Below are 24115 nucleotides of genomic sequence, written 5' to 3'. Positions count from 1 at the left end.
GATCTGTTAACTGCAAAGGTATACAAAACACATTCTTTCAGAAGATCACCACACCCTTCTCCCATCTCCATGTTTCAAACAGCTTCAAACTCCCCTCAGCTAGTCTTTTTTCTGCTTCAATTCTCTTTGTCCAAGAGTATAAAAATCCAGATCATTTCCAGAGCTGAGATGGTTCCCAGCTGTGCAACAGAATGCAGGAGCCAGGCCTAATTCTAACCAAACAGGCTACCACAACACCTGGAACAGACCTAAAACCTCTAGCACTCCACAGGTTCAGGTAACAACTAAGTATCCTACCATAATACTTTGATAATCCCTTGATCATGACACTCAGATTTCTGGAAGAATCCACTTCTAGCAGATCCTTACTGCCACAGCATCCTGAGATGTGTGGAAAAAAATACAGCTTGTATGGCCTTGCACAAGCCACTCTTGAAGGTTCACAAGACCAGGAGCCACCAGCATCTTCCTCTTCAGACCTGTGGCTTAATGTCAGAGCCACATGGCAATAGGTACCACATGAGGAGACAACGTATGTTTCAGAGTATGCCCAGTTGGAAAGAAGGGCAGCCCGACAGCCTGACACAATGGATTGAACACAGGAATGCAGCAGAGTCTCATCTGTAACTTAGAAGCTCTAAAAAGTATATACCTGGAAATAAATAAAACTAATACTGCTTAGGTATCTTGAAATACCAGCTGTAAGATTCTGTTAAATACACCCGACTTGTTCCCACTTGCAAGGCCAAATACAGCTTAGACCTTCTGGATACAAAAATAAGACAAACATATTCTCAACATTTACTAAAAGGTTTTAATCATACACAGATGTTAATATTGGAAAGCTCAAACAGCATTTCCATACTCTACTGCAATATAAGAAAGGCAGTTGTTTCATGCAAAATATGGCTTTAGCCCTCACACTTAGCTAGCATTCAGCCTCTGCACCACACACTTCTGAGGTAGATTCCATGGAAACTAAGTTCTCCCTTCCTACACAAATGCAGGATTCACATAAGCCTTCAGACCTCTGGAAATCAAGTCAGCAGCTATACTGCCTTGAATGGTTTCCTGCCTGACTGCTGCCACACAACATTTGCAGACTCTCTCACAGGATCAGCTCTGCACAGGCAGAGCTATTTTCTAGAGGATCAGTTATAGTCACTTCTGCAGAAATGGATCTTACAACTTGCGGTGTCTCCCGCGCAAAGTATCTAGATCTGCTGCATGGTTCTGTCTCTGTGGCACACAGAGAAGGCAAAATGTTGCTCATTATGAAATAATCATCTTTTACAAGACAAGCATACTACAGCTCCACCTCTTAAACACTAAGAACTTACGGCAATGGAGAGTAATGCAGGTGCTGTCTGAATAGTTCTTCAGCTCCAAAGCCAGATAGGTAAGTATTTAAGTAAGAAAATATACAAAACAACCTTTTATATCCCTAAGTATTACTACTTTCATGGATTTACACCAGAAAAAAGAGTCACTTAGGAGGACTTCAGTTCACTCCTCACCAACAGGTTATCATCCATACTGGAGGAACTGAGATGAATCTGCCACAAACCTAGCCTGATCTCCCTTCCTTTCAGAGACACATCACTGCTAAAGTGCCCAAACCTGCCTGATTGTACTACCTAGGTAGAGAAGTCCACCAAGTCTGAATTCAAAGATATCTGGCAACGGTGACTCCCTTCCTTGTGTATTTCTTGTGAAGGTTGCTCACCTCACTATTACAGGTGCATGGCCTGCTACCAATCTGTCTTTGGTCAGCATTCTTACCTCTTCTTATCAAAGGCTCTTGAGCCCCAGATGAGTTACACCTCTGTGGTTACTTTTACAACCTATGTCTGCAATCTTGCCAGATGCAACCAGGCCTGCCATTACTTTTAGTATCTATTCTACTACTCAGTGTATCTGGTTGATCATTTTCCCATGAATTTATACTATCTAGTCTGTTGTTATTTACACTTTACCATTTATCCTTTACATGCAATCACACTGAACAGATATTTTCCTGGATCTCCTACCCATTCCAGAATCCCTCACAAGGTTAACATACAGAGTTCTACCCAGACATCAGAAACAAAGTTTGAAAAACCACTCACTGAATTTGCAGCAAACCATAGTTCTCTGTAAAAGAAAGCAGAGTATTACCTTTGTACATTCAAAAAGAAGAAGAACAAAGATTAGAGGTGCTGAAACAGACCACAAGACTTCAGTGAACACTCCTGGATTATTAAACACTAATATCTTACTGTGATAAGAGACCTATATAGCAATTTTATTTTCTTTCATTCATAATATACATACTTAAGCTATGCTACTCCCATTGGTCAAGTAGGATCTGGTCAGAGGTTGTCTAGGCAAACTCAAGACATGCAAATGCATGAACTCCAATGGGATGCATTCACAAGTGCTTAGGGAGCTGACAAAAAGACTCAAGACACTTTCTATTATCTTTGGAAGGTCATGGAGAACAGCAGAGGTGCCCAAGTACCGGAGGAAAGCCAGTGTCACTCCAGTCTTCAAAAAGGTCAAGAAGAACCAGGGAAAATACAGACCAGCCAGCCTCATCTCCATCCCTGGGAAACAGCTTGTTCTGGATATCATCTTCCAAGCGAGAGGAAGAAAGGGAGGTTGTCAGGAGTAGTCAACATGGATTCACCAAGGGGAAATCATGCTTGACCAAACTAGTAGCCTTCTAGGAAGTCATGACTATCTGGGTAGATAAGGGGAGAGCAGCCGATGTTGTGTATCTTGACTTCAGCAAGGCTTGCAATACTATCTCCCATAACACTCTTGTAAGGTAAGCTTAGGAATTGTGAGACAGATCAGTGGACAGTGAGGAAGATTGAGAACTGGCTGACTGGTAAAGCTCAGAATGCTGTAATCAGTAGCACAGAGTCTGGTTGGAGGCCTGTAACTAGCGGTGCTCCCCAGGGGTCAGTACTGTGTCCTGTCTTGTTCAGCATCTTCATCAATGACCAGGACGAAGGGAAAGAATGCACCCTCAGCAAGTTTGCTGATGATACAAAGCCAGGAGGAGTGACTGACACACAAGAAGACTGTGCTGCCATTGAACAAGACCTGGACAGACTAGTGAGTTCAGTGGAAAGGAATCTTATGAGCTTTAACAAGAGCAAGTGCAGAATCCCACAGCCAGAAACAAATGACTCCATGCATCAGAACAGGTTAGGAACTCTGCAGAGAAGGACCTGGGTGTCCTGATGAACAACAGGCTGGCCATGAGCCAGAAGTGCACCCCTGTGACCAAGAAGGCCAATAGTGTCCTGGGGTGTATTACAAAGAGTAGAGCCAGCAGGTCAAGGGAGGTGATCCTCCCACTCTGCTCTGCCCTGGTGAGGCCTCTTCTGGAGCACTGTGGCCAGTTCCGGGCTCCCCTGTTCAAGAAAGACAGGGGACTTCTAGGGAGAGTCCAGTGGAGGACTACAAAGATGATAAAGGGCCTGGAGCATCTCCCTTCTGAGGAAAGGTGAAAAGACCTGGGACTGTTTAGTCTGGAGAAGACTGAGAGAAGATCTTATTAATGTTTATCAATATCTAATGGGAATGAGTCAAGACAATGGGGGGCAGGCTCTTTTCAGCCCAGCAACAGGACAAAGGGCAATGAGCTCAAACAGGAACACAGAAAGTTCCACCTGAACATGAGAAAAAACTTGCGGCAAGGTGAGGATGAACACACCTGCCTCTTCAGAAAGCTAAGGCTTCCTGCTTGTCACATATACTTCTCTCTCTCAAAACCAGAAGGAATGTGGTTGTTGCATGAGTATTCTGTATTTCTGGGGAATCATCCTATCTCACAAAAGTGCAGACTGCTCATTCAAAGCAAATTTCAGAACCAGCAGCACACACTTATAATCGCAGAAGCTACCAAGGAGGGTTACTTGAAACATGTCATTTCCATTTTGCAAATTGTGTCAGTGGGCCTCAAATACAAAGATAATAGTAGTAAATCCTGCCCTACGTAAGAAGAGCAGCAGTTGCACTTGGAATCATTTTGCCCCAAGCAGTTATTTTCCCTACAGCACGAGACTGTTGAAAGTATTTGCCTGAGAGCTTGGTCTGAACGCAGGTAATTGACAGAAGAGCGAATATACTGAGACTGTAACTTTAATGATGATTCACTTCCGAGAAAGAAGTTGCTTCCAGTCAGGAGCTACGTGTAAAATGACAGACTATGTAATAAATGCTAGTGTTTTAATCTCCTGTCATCATCATGACAAGCAGATATAGTGGGAATTCCACCTGGACAGGATACAATTTATCAAGCTGTCATGGAAATACATTACCACTCAATTCAATCCTGTTACATACTTGAACATGCACCCATAGTTCATTTAAATTGGTAACTTCAGCACATACTTAGAATTCCTGTGATGAGACTATTACTCTGAAGTTTCACAAGCCAATTTACAAACTGCAGAAAAATTGACTTCCAACACATACACAAAAAGAAACCAACAAAAAAACTGTACTTACAGGAAGAGCAGAGGGAAGGTTCCTGAGCCTGGAACCTTCCCAGCACTGTTTCTACAGTGTTTTTTGTAAATATCTGTAGAGAACCACCACTGAAATACAGGAGCGCATTTGCAGCCAAGCCAGGCAGAGCTTGCTTCAGCTGTCAGCTGGAGACACAGATGTGTAGGGAAGCATTATGCTGTTGTAACACAGGACTTTGAACAACTTCACCTTCAGCAGTGAACAAGGAGGTGAAGTATTTAGAGGGCAACAATTTTTCCAGTAAAAGCAAGGAGTGTACTGTTGTTTTTATATAAATTCTTCCTTTAAATGTATGTTAGATACAGGTGTAAGAAGTCTGGCTGATGAGCAGATACTGCCCTGCAGAGTGGCACACGCCTCCTCTAGCAGTTACAGCCAAAGCCTGTAGCAAGCACTAAAGTACACAGATTTGCAGGGGATTATTCACACATAAAGAAAACCTCTTCCAATGTTGTATACAGTTGCTTCTCATGCAGACTGTAGAACAGCCTGTACCCTGCTCTTGAGATCTGACCATGTGCCAAAACAAGCACAGTGCTGGTACACAGCCTGTCCTGAGCAAAACTGTCAAGGGGCTGTGAGTGCAGGAGACAAGAGAGGAAGTAAAAGCCATCACCACCACCAGCACACTGGACACAATCCCTGCCACTCACACTGCAGCACCAGTAGGCCAAGCAGCCCTCAAGTGCCTTTGGCCCAGGCCTGCTGTCACTTCAGGAGCTGAGCTGATACAGCGCAATTGTAATCCCAGCACACTCCAGGAACGGGCAGCACACTCCATGTTCCACATCTACTCTGAGATAAACCAGAGTACCAGCAGAAAACAGGTTTCAGGTTGGATATTAGGAAAAACTGCTTCTCAGAGTGGTGAGGCACTGGCACAGGCTGCCCAGGGACGTGGTAGAGTCACTGCCGCCGGAGGTTTTTAAGAGGCACGTGGATGTGGTTAGCAGGCATAGTGGGGGTGGGCTGGTGGTTGGACTCGGTGATCTCAGAGGTCTTTTCCAATCTTAGTGATTCCATGACTCAATGACATGCCCCAGCGCTTTTCAGCGGGGTAGGCTCCCACGGGCACCGCCAACGAGGCGCCAGCCCTGCACACAACGATCTGCACCATGCACAAGGGCCTCCTCCATCCCAGCACCTCACCGAGACGAACGCCACCCCGGCCCCGTTCCCACACCCGGCCCCGGAGGGCAGGGCCGGGCTTGGCGCTCACCTTCTCCTTGGCGGGCGCGGAGGCCGCCAGCTGCTCTCTGCCGCGGCCGAACTTGCCGCCGTCGCCGATCTCCACGCGGATCAAGCGGTGCCGGGGGGAGATGTAGCGCACCTCAGGCGGCGTGCCGGGCCGCCGCTCGCTCTGGCTGCGGGCGAGCAGCGGGGAGCCGGCGGGCGCGGAAGCGGCGGCACCGCACGAGGCGGAGGAGAAGGCGCGGGGGGCGGCCGGGCCCGGCTCGTCGAGCGCGCAGGGCTCGGGCCGGCACAGGGCGCGCAGCTTGCGCAAGGAGGAGCCGGGCCCACTGTAGGGGTCCTCGAAGTCGCGGTCCTTCTGCGCGCGGTAGGCGCGGAGCAGCTCGCTGGTGTCGTCGCGCAGGTGGCGGTGCGGGAAGCCGGGCGAAGTGTGGTGCTGGTGGCGGTGGAAGTGCGGCGGCCCGTCGGGGCGGGGCGCGCCGCCGGCACCGTTGCGCTTCTCCCTATAGTCGGGCCGCGGAGGCTGCGGGGGACTCTTGGTCTTGTTGTTGCCCAGGCTGAAGTACTTATTCAGCCATTTAGCCATCGTCCCCGCCGGCCGCGGCCCCTCAGCGCCTAGCGCTGCCCCCGCCGCCCTGCGCGCCGGCCCCGCTCGCCGCCGCCCGCATGGAGCAGCTGGGCGGCGGGGCGGGCGGGCCAGCCGCCCCGCTCCGCTCCACGCACCGGCGGCTCCCCCGCCACCGAGACGCCCCGGATCCCCCCGGCACGCAGCCGCTCCCGGCCGCACCGCAGCTCCACTCTCGCGAGCGCCGCCGCCGCGCCTGCACCTCGGCCCGGCCTGACCTCAGCACGCAGCGGGGCGGGGGACGCGGCTGCGCGGGGCGGGGCAGCAGGGGACGGGCGAGGAGGGGCGGGGCGGGGTGCCCGAGCTCTTGGGAGGAGCGCGGCCGCGGAGCGGCGCTGACCCTGAGCGGGATGGGACGGGCGTTGCTTCCAGCGTTATCATCACTGGAGAATCACCGAATATTCCCATTTGGAAGGGACTCATAAGGGTCACAGAATCATAGAAATATTAAGGAAAAGGCTTCTGAGATCACCGAGTCCACCCATCCCCACCATGCTCACTACCTATGTCCCTCAATGCCACATCCACACGGTTCTTAAACACCCCCGGGGACAGTGACTCCACCAGCTCTCTGGGTAGCCTATTCCAGTGCCTCACCACTCCTTCTGAGGAGAAATGTTTCCTAGTATCCAACCTGAACTTCCCCTGGTGCAACTTGAGGCTATTTCCTCTTGTCCTATCACTGTTACCTGGGAGAAGAGGCTGACCCCTACCTCACCACAACCTCTTTTCAGGAGTTGTAGAGAGCAATAAGGTCGCCCCTGAGCCTCATCTTCTCCAGACTGAACAATCCCTATTCTCTCAACCACTCCTCTTAAGACTTGTTCTCCTAGACTCTTCACAACTTCGTTGCCCTTCTCTGGACACACTCCGGGGCCTCAATGTCTTCTTGTAGCATGACTCCACACAGCTCTACCCAAAATCCAAATCCCATGTCTGAAGTGGTGTCCAAATGCTCCTTGAACTCCGGCACTGGGGAGTTCTGTGCCCACCGCCCTCCGGTGCAGACCCTTCCCTTAACCCCCACCTGCCCCTCCCCTGACACAGCTCCATGCCATTCCCTTAGGCCCTGTCGCTGTCACCAGAGAGCAGACCTCAGCGCTGCCCTCCACTCCCTGTGAGGAGCTGCAGCAGCCATGAGGGCTCACGTCAGCCTGCTCTGCTCTGCATTGAACAAACAAAAGAGCCACAGCTTCTCCTTCACCATCTTTGTAACCCCCCTTGGTATGCTCTTTAACAGTTTTATGTTCTTACATTATGGCACCCAAAATGCACCCAGTGCTCAAGGTGAGAGCACAGTGCAGAGCGGAACAATCCCTTCCCTTGCTCAGCTGGCAGTGCTGGCCCTGATGCACTCTGGGGTACAGCTGGCCCTTGTGGCCACCACCAATATTGCCAGCAGTACCAGCAGTGTCCCTCTGGGGGTCCTCATCCCCGACCACGAGGAGGTAGGAGGCATGGGCCCTCTTCCTCTCCCAGCTGGGCTGAGGCGCTGGAGCCTCCGTCTGGAGAAGCCGTAGGCCTGCAGCCAAGGTTGTGCCCTCCTGCCACTTTCCTCACTTTGAGCTGTGACCTCACAACCCCACTGCCTGTGTGTGCTGTTCCCTTCCATGAGACAGGGGTCTTTGACCACATCCCCAGGGAAGGGCACCAGGCCCTGCTGCTGGCTAGGGATGCAGTGTTGTTTGTCAGCACATGCCTCTCCCAGGTGTGTTCCTATACATGTGGTACAGTGAGTTGAAGATGATCTCTGCGTGAGTCATACTGCCAAGGGGGTTTATTGCCAGGAGGGTTTCTCATCTGGGCCGCTGTTGTTGTGACCAGTTGATATTCCTTGTTGTATCTTTCTCTATTTGCCCAGACAATAGCAGGTTCTCCTGAGTTTTCTTCTGAATTGCTGTGCATCTTCATTTTTAGTACCTATCACTGTAATTATTTGGTCTGGTCTTGAAGAAAGCTGGAGGTTCTGAATGGATGTTCAAGTGGAGTTATGAACATCCTTAGGCTGATCCCCCTAGCCCATCTATGGCCTCTGCAACAAGAAAGAAGATCAAAAAACTCACCAGGTGGGACCTAGTCTGGCAGTTCAATTGTTCAGTTGTGGGAACTAATCTGGGACAGGAGGCTATCATTGTTCATCTGTTCAGCCTGCACTTCACATGTAGGATTCAGTTTACAAAATGGTGAAGAAGTCCCCACCAATTACATCTTTGGGAGGCTTCCATCAGCCAGGATTCTGACACAAGCACTAAGAAGTTTGTTCTTTTCCTCCTTTTGGGATCACCATTATCGTCTCTTCAACTCAAATCAAGTTTATGACAGGGTTTTCAGACCCATACTTTCACATGAAGGACTATCTCCCGGTTGCTTTACCAAGTTCAAGAATGCAGAGTGATGGACAAGCTGGGGGATCTGCAGCTCAGGATTTCTGTTCTTTTGATAGAGGACGAAGCTCTGAGGAAGACTTTCCCAGTCTGATGAGGAGCCATGGACAAGTACTTAGCACAGAGGTCTTAACTTTCTGCACAGAAGGGTGGCTTGATCCCCTTCCAAAGATGGGAAAGGCAATGTTATGCAGGGAGAAGATGTCAGGCTAGTCGTGTTTTACACTATTGCTGTTAATCACTTGGTCTCTCTTTTTTCTTTGTACTTTACATCCATAAAGGGGGAGAGGAGAGACAATCGTATCTGCATGGGATTACAAGTCAGCTGTGTAGTGCCCTGCTTGCATTTTTTCATTGTTAAAGTCCAACCTCAGAGTCATGCCTGTAATACATTTGGCACACCCACCTCCAGTCATGATTTCTGAAGGCAGAACAAAGTCAGTTTTGTTCATGACTTCATTAGAGATGGATTAGACTTTCACATGAATTTTTCCTCTGGATTTTATGGGACATTTTAACCTTGTTCTTGGCACATTTGCACAGCATGGTAAGCTTCATTCTCTTTTGAATGCCAGGAGATTTCTTGGGTTTGGTCACTTTGCTCAGGGTAAGCCTGTATGTTGTATAGTGACCTCCTGAGAGCAGAGTTCCTCCATTGCCAATGCAGGGTTAAAATGACTGTAGTTTTTCATAGAGCAGCCTTCCTGACTGGAATGAACCCTGAAAAGTGTCCAGCTTCTGGTGAAAGCCAGGGTCCTTCAGAGGGCTGCAAAGCTCCCAGAACTGCTATTTCTAGGAATGGCCCTTATGCAAGTGTTTCTGTCCTGAAGGGAGACGAGCTTCAGTTGCTATAAACTCCAAGGACCTCATTGCTCAGAAAACTAGCTCCCTAATTACTCCCTAATTCCTGTTCTGCCAGTCTTTCCAACAAGAATTTGGCTCCAGTATGGGGGCATGGGAAAGGCAGGAAGGCCCCAGGAGTACCCCAAGCTCAGTCCCACAGCCATCTCTTATGGATGTATAAAGAACTGCCTTTTAAACATTGCCTTTGCAGACAGATAGGTGAGCAAAATGCTACTAGTGCAGGGCAGCTTATCTAGTACTCCAGCGCTTCTCCTAATTTACCTTCAAATCTCATCAGTGTGTGAAAATAGGAAAGACAGGGACACTGGGTAAGCCCAGGAAAAGCCCAACCTGAGTGCTAACTGGCATAAATGAAAGTAGAAGTATCTGCAAGACAGCACAGTAGAAAAATAAGATTAATTTTCAATCACCTGTTGAACAAACCAGCCTCAAGCTTGCACCAACCTGAGCCTGTAAGGACCACAGCACCCCTGGCTGCTTTCCAGGCCCATGTTCATGCAGGTGCACCTGCAGCACTACTGATCTCTGCTCTGTGACACACGGATCTGTGGAGGAACCAGGCTTCCTTTTTTCAGAGCTTGGAATGGCATTACGAATTCTGGCTGGTTAGTTTCTGGCCATTTTTTTTTTTTTTTTTAAAGCCTGATATGAGAAAGAAGGGTCAGTAGTTCTACTCCTGTTTAGTTCTTCATCTCTTGAAGTAGAAGCACCAGGAGAGGTTTGTAATTTGCTCCAACTTAGAGAATGAGTAATACTGAGATTCTTATTACCAACAAGATCAAAAGAAGAGCTGGCATTTGATACATACATATTATTACATGCAAGCATATATTATTTTGCATTTGTGCTGAGTGTGCACACTGCTAATTATATTTATTTAGTTAAATTTTGAAGTTAAGGAGCAAATTCTTGGGAATTTACAAGACATTTCCCCTCGTGCGTCTGGTTTCAATGTGTAATAAGTATTGCTGTATATTTTAATTGCATTTCAAATTAAGATAAAGAGGAAAGAGAAGCAAGTGCCATACATAGCAAATAACTTTCTGGATTAATAAGCATACAAGCAGTGTTGCTATATATTATTTCACAGTTCTCTAAGAAAACAAGTCCAACATTTTTCTGTATTGATTAGCTCTTCAAACTGGAATTCTCACAAGAGGGATAGAAAGTAGGAAATTATTCTATTTTTTGCAGCTTTGGGCTAGGCAAAAATCACTAGCATTCAACTAAATATTTTCCTTTCTGTGTATGTATGTGGCTAAATGTTAAAATCTGGCTTTTCAGCTTTCCAAAGTGACCACCTAGAGCAACTAGTTCACTTCTGAGTAGGTGGGAGTGCTCATGCTGGAATCAGTTTTGGTTACTGAAGCCCAGCTGATTGTCACACTGTCTTACTGCAGGAAAAGAAAGGGAGTTGCTTTTCCTCTCACATTTTTCCTTTCAGATAATCTCTTTCCTCCCAAGAGCCAGTGTAGTTCATGTCCAATTATCTTTACTTTTATCTTGTGGACAAGGTCAGATTTTGAAGTTTTTCTGTCACTTGCAGTTGCACTGTAGAAAGAACTGCTCATAAAGCCAGCTAGCATTAGGACACCGTGCATTTGCAGGTGTTCTGAAGATTTCTGGCCCAGGAGAACAATATGGGATACATCATAGGTTTGCTTTGGATGTGGGCAGTCTGGAATCACAGGAATTGAGCTTTCCAACACCAGCAACCCATCAGAAAATGATTAGGTCTGACAGAGATGTAGCTGCAGCAGCAGAAAGTTCTTCATGGATTGTAAAATCTGTCTGAGACCTTCATTCAGCCTGTGAGGCTGAGCATTAGCTGGCTCAGCTGGATAAACAGTCATTTTGTTGCAAGGATTTTTTTCCCTGTTTGTGTTGCAATGTGCAATAATCTCAGAATTTCTGGTTTTCTGCTCTGAGGCTCAGTGCTCCACATATCTTCATGGTAGTAATGGGACTTCTTGCAAGTGATGAAAAGTACAGGCACTGCTGCAGGGGCCCAGAGAGGCACTGTGATCTCCATAATGAGTAGCTCAGACCTCAGCTGGACAAGGCTCTGAACTTGCAGATTTATACTGGCCCGGCTTTCACTGGGAGATTGGAATGGAGTTCAGGAGATTCTGTCCAACCAAAATTATTCTGTGCATCCATGAATCTGCTCTCCTTTCTATGCGCTCTCCAGCTGCTGTGCTCCTATGCTGCATAAGACAGAATATGTTCTGACCTGAAAGCCTCAGCTGGCACAACAGGAGGATTTTCCTGATGGATATGCTTGATGGCTGCCCTACTGAGATGTCATTATTCACCCTGAACTTGAAGCTGTTGTACTACTCCACAGTCTTCCCACTGTTTGCTGCTTTGCATTTGTCTATATATGTTTTGTCAGTGCTTCTCACTTAACTCGTTTTCTTAGAACCTCTTGAGAGATCCTCCAATTCTTCACTATCTGTAAGAAACCTACATAAATTTAAGTCATCAATGTTTTTTGGCAGCTCAGTATTCAGACGGTTATTATTAGCAAACATCAGCAGTTTTAACAGGGATCCCCCAGGCACGCTCTTGTTAACCCCCTTCAGAAGCAATCATTGGCCATTTATTCACTTCATTTCCAATCTCTTAACCAGTTTTTAATCTCTCACAGGATTTTACTATTAGTCCTTCATTACTTCAATTCCGTGATAAGTTTCTTGTGAGAAACAGTATCAGAAGCCTTTTAAAAGCCTAACTACATCCTATACTCAGGCCATGCTTTATCTATCACTTTAGCATTTTCATTAAACTCTAACAGTAGTGAGGCATGGCTTCACTTTCCAAATCTTCTTTTTACATTGATTCTGGGGCTCTGTGCATGTTCATATTAAAGAGATGCACTTCAGGTTTTGAAGATACTTTGCTGTTCCTAATTATATTGTTTTCAAAAGGAATTACCAGAACTCTTAGCAGTCCAGTGAATTACAAAAGCCAACACAGCATCTCTACTGGAGCACTTCTGAGCTTACAATGCAAATGGGAATGTGTTTTGCCTTGATATACTGGTTTTCCCATGCAATATTCATGTAGAAAAGGCTTCTGTTCATACCACACTAGGAGTGACAAGGGCCAGTCTTTCCTGTATCTGACAGTGTACACTTCCAATGACAGAAAGAAACAAGAACTAAATAATAGTAGCTCAAAATTGCCAACTATTATTTTTTTCCAGTCTCTAGTTTTAGGATAAAACAGCTATGATATATTTTGATTATATCCTCTATACACCTTTTGTAACATCAGTCAAAGCTAAGGCAAGAAAAGCATTTTCTCCATTCTTCCACATTGTTCTGCCCTGAGCTTCACCCTCTCCTTTACAATTCTTGGGGAAAATAAAAAGGGAGAGAGAGAAAAAGGAGGCAAAGGAAACCAGATTTGTTGACATCTTCAATTCTAAACAAAGATATATGGCTTCTGCACAGACTGAACACTGACACTGACAATCCATGACATCAACTAAGTCTCTAAACCACTAGAGATGTGTTTACTACCAAATTCTGACTATATTAGCTCTGACAACATCTAGTGCAGTAGTACACAGGCAGGAGACTGTGAAGAGTAATCACTAATGCCAAAATACAGATTTTCTTTGTGACATATGAATTGTTTGCACTGAAACATTTTATTGATAGAAATAGATTTTCCCATTTGTAATTTGTATTCATTATTTTTTCAGTTAACTCTCTGTTTCACCATAAAATGTATGTAGTAACATGAAGTTGGTTAATTTTCTCATTCATCTGCATGGTTTAGCGAATGAATTGTAGTCATTAGCCTCCAGTGTTGTTGGAGGGAAATGCAGAAGGCAGGAACTATTCCCTCACAATTTAAAAGGGGAGTGGATCCAAGGTACTCTGATGCAATGAGACAAATGAGAAACCATGGGGAGAACAAAGGAGGAGAAAGAATTCAAAGATCAAAATGTGCTCCTAAGATTAAAGAAAAGAATAGAAACTTAGACTATTAGGTGGTCAAGACACTTTGCAATAGCACCATAGCACCATAGGAGGAAGGAAATTGTGACACGAAACCTGAAGAAACAGGACAAAACATGTTACAGCAATGAATTCACTAGGTTAATCAGTGTTGTTCTTTCAACAAAAGGCCATTGTACAAGGCCAGACCACCCAGCTGATGGAGTAGAAGTCTTCCAAGGACCACATGGAAAAGCAAGGCCTGATCCAGGGAAATCAGCAACTTGCTCGTGTGTAGCCTGTACTGAGCTAAGCTGGATTTGAAATCCAATAACTTGTATGTCAGCCAGGGAGGGATACTGAGAGGACCAGGAAAACATATATCATAAATGTGGCTAAGAAGCTCGTGCCATTGCGGGAATTTTGGCTTTTTTGACAGTGGAGTGGTTTACCCAGTGCCTGGCCTGACGGCTGCTGATGAGGTCCACCTGGGTCAAAGAGGGGAAAGAATTCTAGTCCAGGGTTCATTGACAGGGCTTTAAACCAGGTTTGAAGGGGAAAGAGGGTGATGGCAAGCCTGCCCATGACAAGGTGCAGGATAGCATAGCCAAGTTAGAGGAACAAGGTGCTAGCAGGGGCCCTCAACATGCTGCATCTTATGATGATGAAGGCAACAGGGAGACTAAAGGTAAATACTTCAAAGAAATTAAGGAGTTATCCTCCAAGAAGGTAATAAGACCATCTGTCCAGCTGAAGTGCCACTATATCAACACATACAGCTTGAGAAACAAACGGAAGGAGTTGGAAGGACTATGCTATTGGAAAACCACGATGTAATTGCTGTCACCGAGACACAGTGGGATGATTTCCATGAATGCAATATAGCTATTGATGGCTACAAGCTGTTTGGAAGGGACAGGCAAGGAAGGAGGACAGGAGACATTGCCCTCAACATCTAGGAAGGAATTAATTGTGAAGATCTGTCCCTGGAGAATGGCCATGAGCATATCAAAAGAGAATTAGAGACAGAGGCAACAAAAGGAGCCTTGTGGTTGGGATCTGCTACGGGCTGCCTTATCAAGTGGAGCCTGTTGGTGAAGCCTTTTTCCTCCAGCTACAGGAGACATCACATTTGCAGGCTCTGTTCCTGCTGGTGGACTTCAACCACCTTGCATCTGCTGGAAAAGTAGTACAGCGAGCTGTAGGTGATCCAGGAGGCTCCTGAAATGTGTCGAGGATAACTTCCTGAGTCAGGTAATAGCCCCACCAGGGGGGATGCAATAGTGACCATGCACTTCACACTCGTGAGGGATACTGGACAAGCAAAGCATAAAGTGAGGAAGCTTAATTTTAGGAAAGCCAAATTTCAGCTCTTCAGGGAGTTTTTTGACAAAACCCCCAGGGAATCTGTCCTCGGGGACAAGCGAGCAGGGCAGAGCTGGCAGATCTTTAAGGAACCTTTCCTTAGGGCACAAGAGCTCTCCATTCCCAGGTGTAGGAAGTCAGGAAAGGAAGGCAAGAGACCAGCATGGCTGAACCAGGATCTGCTGGTCAAATAGGAGAGCAAGAATAAAATGCACAGGCAGTGGAAACAGGGACAGGTAACCTGGAAGGAGCATAAGGATAATGCTAGGCTGTGTAGGGATGGGGTGAAGAAGGCCAAGACCCAACTGGAACTGGACTTGGCAAGGGTTTCAAAGAAGAACAAGAAAGGCTTCTACAGGTACATCAACCAGAAAAGGGAAGCCCAGTAGGGCATATTCCCCCTAGTAAGCAATATTGGCAGGCTAGTAACAACAGACAAGGAGAAGGCTGAGGTACACAACAACTTTTTTTGTCCTACACACAACCCTTAAGTGGATAGTTCAGAAGGTGGGAACTGGAGGAGCAATGCCCCACTCACTCTAAGTGAAGATCAAGTTCGTGACTGCCTGAGGAACCTGAATGTCCATAAGTCTATGGGTCCTGATGAGGTGCATCCCAGAATCCTGAGTGAATAGGCAGACGTAGTCACGAAGCCACTCTCGATGATATTTGAATAGTGATGGCAGTCAGGTGAAATCCCTGGTGACTAGAAAAAAAGCAGTGTTGCACTCATTTTTAAGAAGGATAGAAAGGATGACCCAGGGAACTACCAACCTGTCAGCCTCACCTCTGTTCTGGGGAAGGTCATGGATCAGATCCTCCTGGAAGCTATGCTAAGGCACATGGAAGAGAGGGAGGTGACATAGGATAATCAGCATGGCTTCACCTAGGGGAGGTCCTGTCTGACCAACCTTGTCACCTTTGGTGACCATGTAATTGCATCAGTGATGTCATCTATCTGTACTTCATTAATGCCTTTGACACATAAGATCCTTCTCTCCAAGTTGGAAAAATATGGATTGGACAGGATGGATGAGGAGGTGATTATGAGATATTACCCAGAGGGTGATGGTCAAAGGCTTAATGTCCAGATGAAGATCACTGACAAGTGGTGTCCCTCAGGGACCAGAACTGGGACCAGTGCTCTTTAACATCTTAACCAGTGACACTGACAGAGGGATAGAGTGCACCCTCAGCAAGTTTACAGATGATGCCAAGCTATGTGGTGCAGCTGACACGCCCAAGAGATGGGATGCCATCCAGAGAGACTCAGACAGGCTCAAGCAGAGGGCCCAGGTGAACCTCATGATGTTCAACAAATCCAAGTACAAGGTCTACACCTGTGTCACAGAAACCCCCACTATCAGTACAAGCTGGTGGTTGTGAGAATAGAGCACAGCCCTGCCAGAAAGGACCTAATGGTACCGGTGGATGGGAAGCTGGACATAAGCCAGCAATGTGCCCTCACAGCCCAGAAGGCCAACCATATCCTGGGCTGCATCAAAAGTGTGGTTGGCAGGGAGGTGATCCTGCCACTCTGCTCCGCGCTTGTGAGACCTCACCTGGAGTACTGCATCCAGATGTGGAGTCCTCAGTACAGAAGAGATGTCAACCTGTTGGAGCACATCCAGAGGAGGGCCACAAAAATGATCCCAGGGATGAAACATCTCCACTATGAGGGCAGGTTGAGAGAGCTGGGGCTGTTGAACTCAGAGAAGAGAAGGCTCTGGGGAGACCTGATACTGGCCTTTCAGTATCTAAAGGGAGGCTATTAGAAGGAAGGGGGCAGACTCTATAGCAGGGTCTGTTGTGATAGAACAAGGGGAAATGATTTCAAACAAAAGGAGGGAAGATTTAAAGAAGATTTAAAGAAGATTTTAAACTGGACATAAGGAAGATGTTTTTTACAATAAGTGCGATGAGGCATTGGGACAGGTTGCCCCGAGACGTGGTGGGTGCCCCATCCCTGGGCACATTCAAGGTCAGGCTGGAGGGGGTCTGAGAATCCTGATCTAGCTGTAGATGTCCCTATTCATTGCAGGGAAGGTGGACTAGATAACCTGTAAGGGTCCTTCCCAGCTCAAATTATTCTATGATTCTAAAATCTTTCATATTATATGGACTTTTAAAAGGTAGTCATGCTTTAGGAAAAAAAGACTATTAAACCAATGTCAGGCCATTCAGCTTATAGAAACACCAACCTTAATAACTCAAATTTGGGATGCAATCAACTCAGAGGGATTTTCTTGTGGTCTAAAACAACACCAACCAGTTACTAACCACAGCATTTACCTCAAAAGACCAGTTATGGAATGCTAGAACATGGGACTCTGGCATTCATTGCCAGGAATTTCTGGTTCTTCAGGAAGAGCATTGAGTAAAACCCAGAGTCTTTTGTTTACAGTTAACAGTGCCTGCTCTAGTCAGGAAGCAAGGGAAGTACATGAACTAGAGAAAGCAGGAATGCATAGATACTATTGCTCCTTAGGTTTCAGAGCACTGTGTCACCCACCTTTAGAAGGAGAGAACCTATCTTCCCCAAATCACTGTGCACAACTTTTGCTATCAAATGGTTATAAATAAGGCAAGTCCATTTTTCTTCCAGCCAAATGTGAAGTAGACTCTCCGAAGGGTCTCTGTAGTTGATATGAAGACCTTAAGCTACCAGAAGGAGTCAATTGTCTCCACTTATGAGTACCTGAGAGTAATTTCAGGCCTTTAACTGCACTAAAAGAAGAGCTGTTGCTGTTTTTTCTCTTCACATCAGACTGTAAGATATGATTTAAGAGTTACAGAGTATAGAACTGTTGAATCCATCCTAAAAAGGCCTGTTCAGTCACAACAATTGCTAACATTACTTTGCATGGAGATACATGCTGTTTTTGATGGATATTACAGAGTATTTCAAAACATCAGACATGAAATTTCACCCTTCTCACCCTCACTGTGCTTCTCTTCAGCAAAATGTAAATATAAAACTTGTTGACTTAACATCCTATGTTTCTGCAGTGTTCTCGAAAGATTGATATAGAAGCCCTCTGTTCTCCCTTAGTGCTACATAGGATTAACAAGGGATCTGAGTTTTGACTTTTCTGTCATTATCTGAAGACAGTAGGATTGAATGCTAACTTGGGGCTTAGAGTTAATCACATTATATGAACTTGCATGAATGGTGACAACACTGGCCAAAAGAGGTTTTGTGTTTGCCATATGTAGAACAAGTACGAAGAAAAATGCAACAAGCATTCTTTGTGCTATATCCTCACCAAAGTCTTCCTTCAGCAAAACAGTGGCTGGCACAGAAGCAGAAATGCAATATAAGCTAGGTGCTCTACGTTGTGAAAGTGGGGCAGCAGGCACAGCACATGGTTCTTTCTGTATCTCAATAATGAAGGGTAAACAAAAAATGGAGTAATAAAACAGCAGTTTTAATAAGATGTCATAAAAAGAGAACAATAAATAGTGAGTCAGTCTTAAGTCCCTTCAGTTGCTATGAACCTTGCTTTCATGTGGCATTGGACAGATCCCAAATGGATTTTCCCAAGGCATGCTGTGCAAGTTCTGTCCTGGAGATGTTCCTTCTCCCTCCCATACCATGGTGTCTTTTATCTTGTGTAAAAATACAAAACCACAGATCTTCTCCTGACAGGCTGGAATGTTATCTCTATTATAACATTCACCAGCACGCAGCACAGGCTGGCACAGGACACTTCAGCAGATTCTCTTATGGTGACTACCTGTGTTAACACACAGGCTACTCACTCTGAAGTATAAAGGCCATTAAAGCAATCATTACATGATCAAGATCGTTAACTCTTAGAGTACAATGTTTTCTGAAAGGCTCTCTGGACCTGCATACCCTGACACAGGGTGACATCATGTGGAAATGAGCATTAATAGAATAGCACAAAAAGGCAGAGAAATCAAATATGAACAGATCGTGCTTGACTTGTTTATGACCTTGTAACCATCCTGAAAGATGGTATATTGCACATGAAGATAACTAACACAGTGAAAAATACATACTTTCTGTAAAGGTGCATTAGATAACACATCAAAGCTAGATCCTATCGAGTGTTCAAAGCCCTGTGGAAGAGGCGGCTCCTTTCAGCAGAAATGGAAACTCTTAATGAAGCACAGGGAAAAAAGCAAAAGGCCAGACGCTTTACAGCTGACAGCATTAGGAAAGTTCCTGTCATGTAGAAAATAAAGCTAGAGAACTAATTCCTCTGTACATCAGGAACAATAAGAATTAAATGGCGGAAAACTCACTATGTGGCCATTGCAAAGTAGGAACACACAGAGATTTTATTTGTTGACTGACCGCAGAAATTGAACAGCAGTTTGGAAGAATTTGACACACTCTGTTGGTACTGGCAGAAGGTTTTAAATTTGAATGAAATTTGCAGACTATGTCTGTTTATACCTTTCAGAAGTTCTGCTTCTGCAAACCACTTGGATTCTATCAAGAACCTGTAGTATCTGTGAATTAAATAAATGCTTTATTTGAGCATACTGATGGCTATTTGAGTCCAATGGGGAGACTGGGAGATGAGAAAGAAGGGAGTGGAGGCACTGAGGCAAATACAAGTTTATTCTAATAGGTTGTGAGCAAATCGGTAAAGGGAGCAGAACCAGGCTCAGATTCATATATAAGATGACTTAGTTTGAAGATGGTTCCAACAAAATACGAAATTCTTCCAATGATGTTTATTCCCCTTGAAAATCACAAATCTTGAGCCTGTCCTGCCTGCACTGTTAGAAGATAAGATTTAAGTCACAAGTTACCTAAGCCAATAGTTTGATGTAAACTGAGAAAGGGAGTTCTCAGATCCTATAGTCAGTTATGACTGGAAAGATCTGTAGAATCACAAGATCTGAGTGGGGACATGTTGATCTGAAACTGTGGGAAAACAAACATCCATGCAAGATTTTGGAAGGGAAGAGAGAAAAACAGCAAATTATTTCCATCCAAACACATGTCAGATCATTACCAATGCATGACCTCCCCAGATAAGACGACACAATTTTATTAACAACACAATATTGTTTAGGGACAAGTCAAATTTTGTAACTTGGATTTAAGCAGTTCACTGAAGGTTAGTCAGCTGCTCAGTAATCATTTTGGTTATTTTTAAAGTGACATGCAACGTAGGCAGAGGAGTCCTATTTCACCATCTCTGCAATGGATTAACATCTGTTTTCTACCAAAGCTGTCAATCCTGCCTATGCTGGCCATACCATGTTTACCTTGGCTATATCTAGCCTTAGGGTGTGATGAACCATGGTCAATCAGGGGAGAAACAATCATGTTTCACAGAAGATTAGAATGGAAAAAAAAGACTTGGAAGAAATTGGCTATTTTTGGATATTCATGAAGTATCTGGATGGAAAATTTGCATTTATATTTAGCAACAAGGTGGAGTTTTCTAACTTGACTTGGGATCATATCTGCTAAAAAGTTCATTTCACTGTGAATAAAAAGGAAAATTCTTCACTTTAAATTAGCTTTTCTCTCTCCTGCAAAACTCCTGTTCTGTGGTTGTCCATTGCGCATCCTACTAGTAGTGGTACTGATGCTTTGCTTTACGTCGATTGTTCAGGAGGTATAATTTTAAAAACATTAAAGTGAATTTTCAAAGAATTCTGACAACAAAAAAAGGAATTAGTGAAATATTCCCCTACTTCTCCCTATTTCTATTTTATTGGATAAATTGCTTTGTTAGTGAGGAAACACATCTTGTTTAAAGGGTTCCACACAATGTTTTTAGAATGTGTAGAAGTGACAATTTGAATTAATGGAAAAAATTAAATTAAAAAAAAATCCTCCATTGCTTTTGGCCCTTTTTCACATTAGGCTCAGAATACCTAATTACTTTTTCAATATGATGATGAAGAAGAAGAAGCACTTTACAGGAGTCTCTACATTCTCCAATAAAAATGTCAGGAGAATTCTCTTAATAAATTATTAATAACCCATTTTTACTGGTCATTTCTTCAATATAGGCTTATCAGCAGAGAATTTGAACAGAAACATAAAAAGTTCTGAACAAGACAAAAAGTTTAACATGGCTTGACCAATTGCTTTAGCAGGGGGCTTGGCCTCGATGATCTCCAGAGGTCCCTTCTGACTCTTATGGTTCTGTGATTCTGTGTATGAATTGCTTTAATAACACTACAAGGAATTAAAGAGGTGGAGTTTAAAGCCAGAGGCTCCAGGAAATGAACACATCCATCCATAAACATTTACAAACCCCTAAAAAGCTCAAGTAGATAGCATAGCATGCTGGCTTCAGCCTCAGCAATTGCACAAGTAATTATCTATAGATGCTTCTGAAATACACAAGCAGGAGCTGGTTGGACAAAAAAAAATTAAAGACATTCTATAATCTTGTTTTTGGAGCTTGTCTGTACAGTAGATATGGGGTGAGGCCTTGTTCCATGTGGGAAACAAGAAAGGAAGTTAATACTGAGCATGGGCTCCCAACATGCAATCCATCCAGCTGGTGCACTAATTGAGTCAGAGTTCTATGGAAACACAATAAAATTCTGCAATTAAAGGCTGAATTATAACACCTATAAGAAAGTTGTTAAATTAAGTTTCTGCATGCAACTTTAATTCCAGCATTACTCAACTTTACAATGCAAGTGGCATATTCAGTTATTGCTCCTTATTTTAGTACTAGTAGTAGAGGGATGGATTAATGACTTCCAGAGGTCTTGGTGCCACCTCACTTGTATGACCTTTCAGTAACAACAGAAGGACAATTACAGATTCTCCAGCTTGATTTTTTAGGTTGGTTACGTGTTTGCCTTTAGACCTGTCAGGAGACAGGCATGCAGATTTTGTTGTTGATTTCTTGCTTATTGTGGATCTAAGGAAGAAGGATATTATTCCTACTAATCTTGACCAAGTACTGCCTTTGCACTGACAGGGGTCAGCAACAGCCATTTACAATGCAATTGTATGGCCAGGTGAACTTCTGAGGGGTAAACAAGTTCTGACTGGCAGTGGCCCAACATATTGTAAGATATTGTCTGTGTTTTTAGCCACTGACAGAAACATCCACTGGTGTCAAAGTCAGTGCGATTCTTCAAGCTTTTCTTCAGTTCATGATTCACAGCTTCTCTGTCATCTTTCCCAAACAGGAACAGAAATCTGCACGTTGGTGTTGCCTCTCAATGCCAACATTTTCCTATGCTTATATTTAGCAAAATATCTTTCTACTTTAGCTTGTATTAAAGAGGAGAATGTTCTATAATTAGACTTTACCAAGACATTCTGTGATATTTAAATTCTTACAAAGAAAACATAAACACATCCATTGTAAACACCTGAAATTCCTACTCTAGAGAAGGAAGTTGTTCAGTGACTTGTACATATGCTGCAGTACAACAAAAGAAACTCTATTCCTTTAATAAATTACTCCTATAACTTGAGTTGGAACATTTTTTCACTCAGTGCAGGGTATTTAACCCAGGTTTGCCGCATGTTGTTACTGTTTATTTTAAACACAATACCACTGTAACATATCCTTAAAATGCCATGGCCAACCTACAAATTATTTATTTTTAGCTTACTTTTTTCCCCCTAACCAAAAAGGGCATCCTGGTTGCTCTCCATTTACCCTCTCAAACCAGAGTTGGCCATGGATGACAGAATTTGTAGAGGGCCATGCTGCAGCAGATGGGGGAGTAGGGATGAGGGGGAAGGAGGCAGACCTGAAATCATAGAATCATAGCCCTACTGTGCCAGTAGTCTCCAATGAGTCCCTCTGGCTGGGCAGTGTCACTCTTGCCTGCAATCCTAGAAAGGAGGCAGAGCCTGGATTAGGCCTGGCGTGTTCTGAGCAGAGGAGATTAGCCCTTTGCCCCCAACTAGGGAAGGAAGGTAAGAGAAAATCCCCAAGAGCGGGCCATGGGTTGTCTTTGACCTCATGTGGAAGGAACCAATGCATCCAGAGGGCAGGGCAGCATCTTCTGCCTGCACCCAGCTGTGCTTCAGCTCCTGCTGCCCTGGCTGTGCCAGGAGCTGAGGCAGCTCTTTGGGGCTGACGACAGGGCAGCCTTGTCATCTCCAGCCTGCACATCTTTGGTCTGGATGAAGGAGTTCTGATCCTGTGGCTGCTCAGCTCCCTGCAAAGCCAGGCCGCCAGCTTTGTGTGACGGCTCCTTGTCTGAGATATGCAGTGGTGCGCCTCACTGCACTCTGGCAGACTTTCCCCAGTGTTGCTCCTCTGCTGCAAGTAAACTCCATGGGAAAGGCAGCACATCCTCTTTGTGCTCTCTGGGGCCCCTTGACTTCTTCAGACCTATAGCTCCATTGCCAGTTCTCCAGCCAAGATAGCCATGCAGGGTCAATCATAGATGAAGCTGGAAGGGACCAATAAGGATCATCAAGTCCAACTACTGGCTTCACCCAAAAATCCAAACCTCATGTCTGAGAGCAGCGTCCAAATGCTCCCTGAACTCCAGCAGTGCAGGCCGTGTCCACTGCCCTGGGCAGCCCATTCCATGCTCACTGCCCTCTGGTGCAGACCCTTTCTCCAACCACCAGCTGCCCCTCCCCTGACACAGCTCCATGCCGTTCCCTCAAGCCCTGTCGCTGTCACAGAGAGCAGAGCTCAGCCCTGCCCTCCGCTCCCTGTCAGGAGCTGCAGCCGCCATGAGGCCTCCCCTCAGCTCCTCTGCTCTGCACTGAGCACACCCAGGGAATGCAACTGCTCCTCACACATCATCTTCTCCAGGCATCATCTTCATAGCCTCCTTTTGGACATTCTCTAATAGTTTTACATCCTCTGGCACCAGGTGGAACAGTATTGCTGAAGGGGGCCATGGTATGCATTCAGATTGAACTTTTTTTTGTCCACAGCAAAAGACTTGTGTTCACAGGCCACTGTAAAGCTGACTGACTGAGTACCCAAAAGGTTTATTAGCGCAGCAATAGTAGATGAGCTTGTCTCTACTTAGTGTCAGGAAAAGAGGAGATTTTTAGAGGATTATAGAATGGGGATGGATTCTGGTTTCCCACAGTGGTTCCTAGCACAGGCCTCCCTACTCTGACTCATGGGCAAAGCATCATGTTATGTGTGAGTCTCCAGTAACTGAATCCTGCTTTGAACATCAACTCTTGCAACCAAAATGAACAGGAAGTAATACAGGTGTATTTGTCTTTCAAGATAATAACCTGGGAGAACCTTTAACATGTTAAC

The 24115-nt window shown here is 45.1% G+C and overlaps 1 protein-coding gene across 3 annotated transcripts in view; it reads right to left on the bottom strand.

Moving 5' to 3' along the window:
- SHB (SH2 domain containing adaptor protein B) overlaps window positions 1–6384 on the bottom strand; it is a 72034-nt gene extending 65650 nt beyond the window's left edge. The window contains exon 1 of one of the 3 annotated variants that reach the window (XR_002433283.1): window positions 5744–6382. Coding sequence is in view for 2 of the 3 variants with exons in the window: in XM_021380149.1 (XP_021235824.1) it covers window positions 5744–6301 (558 nt within the window). In the remaining variant the exon portion in view is untranslated. Of the gene's footprint in view, window positions 1–5743 lie in introns of all 3 variants that reach the window. The other 2 variants (XM_021380149.1, XM_021380148.1) reach the window with 2 other exon arrangements.

The sequence above is a fragment of the Numida meleagris genome, chromosome Z (genome assembly GCF_002078875.1).
Source record: "Numida meleagris isolate 19003 breed g44 Domestic line chromosome Z, NumMel1.0, whole genome shotgun sequence".
In the NCBI taxonomy this organism is placed as follows: Eukaryota; Metazoa; Chordata; class Aves; order Galliformes; family Numididae; genus Numida; species Numida meleagris.
Note: the sequence above shows the minus strand (reverse complement) of the source record. Positions and strands in the feature narration are given on the sequence as shown.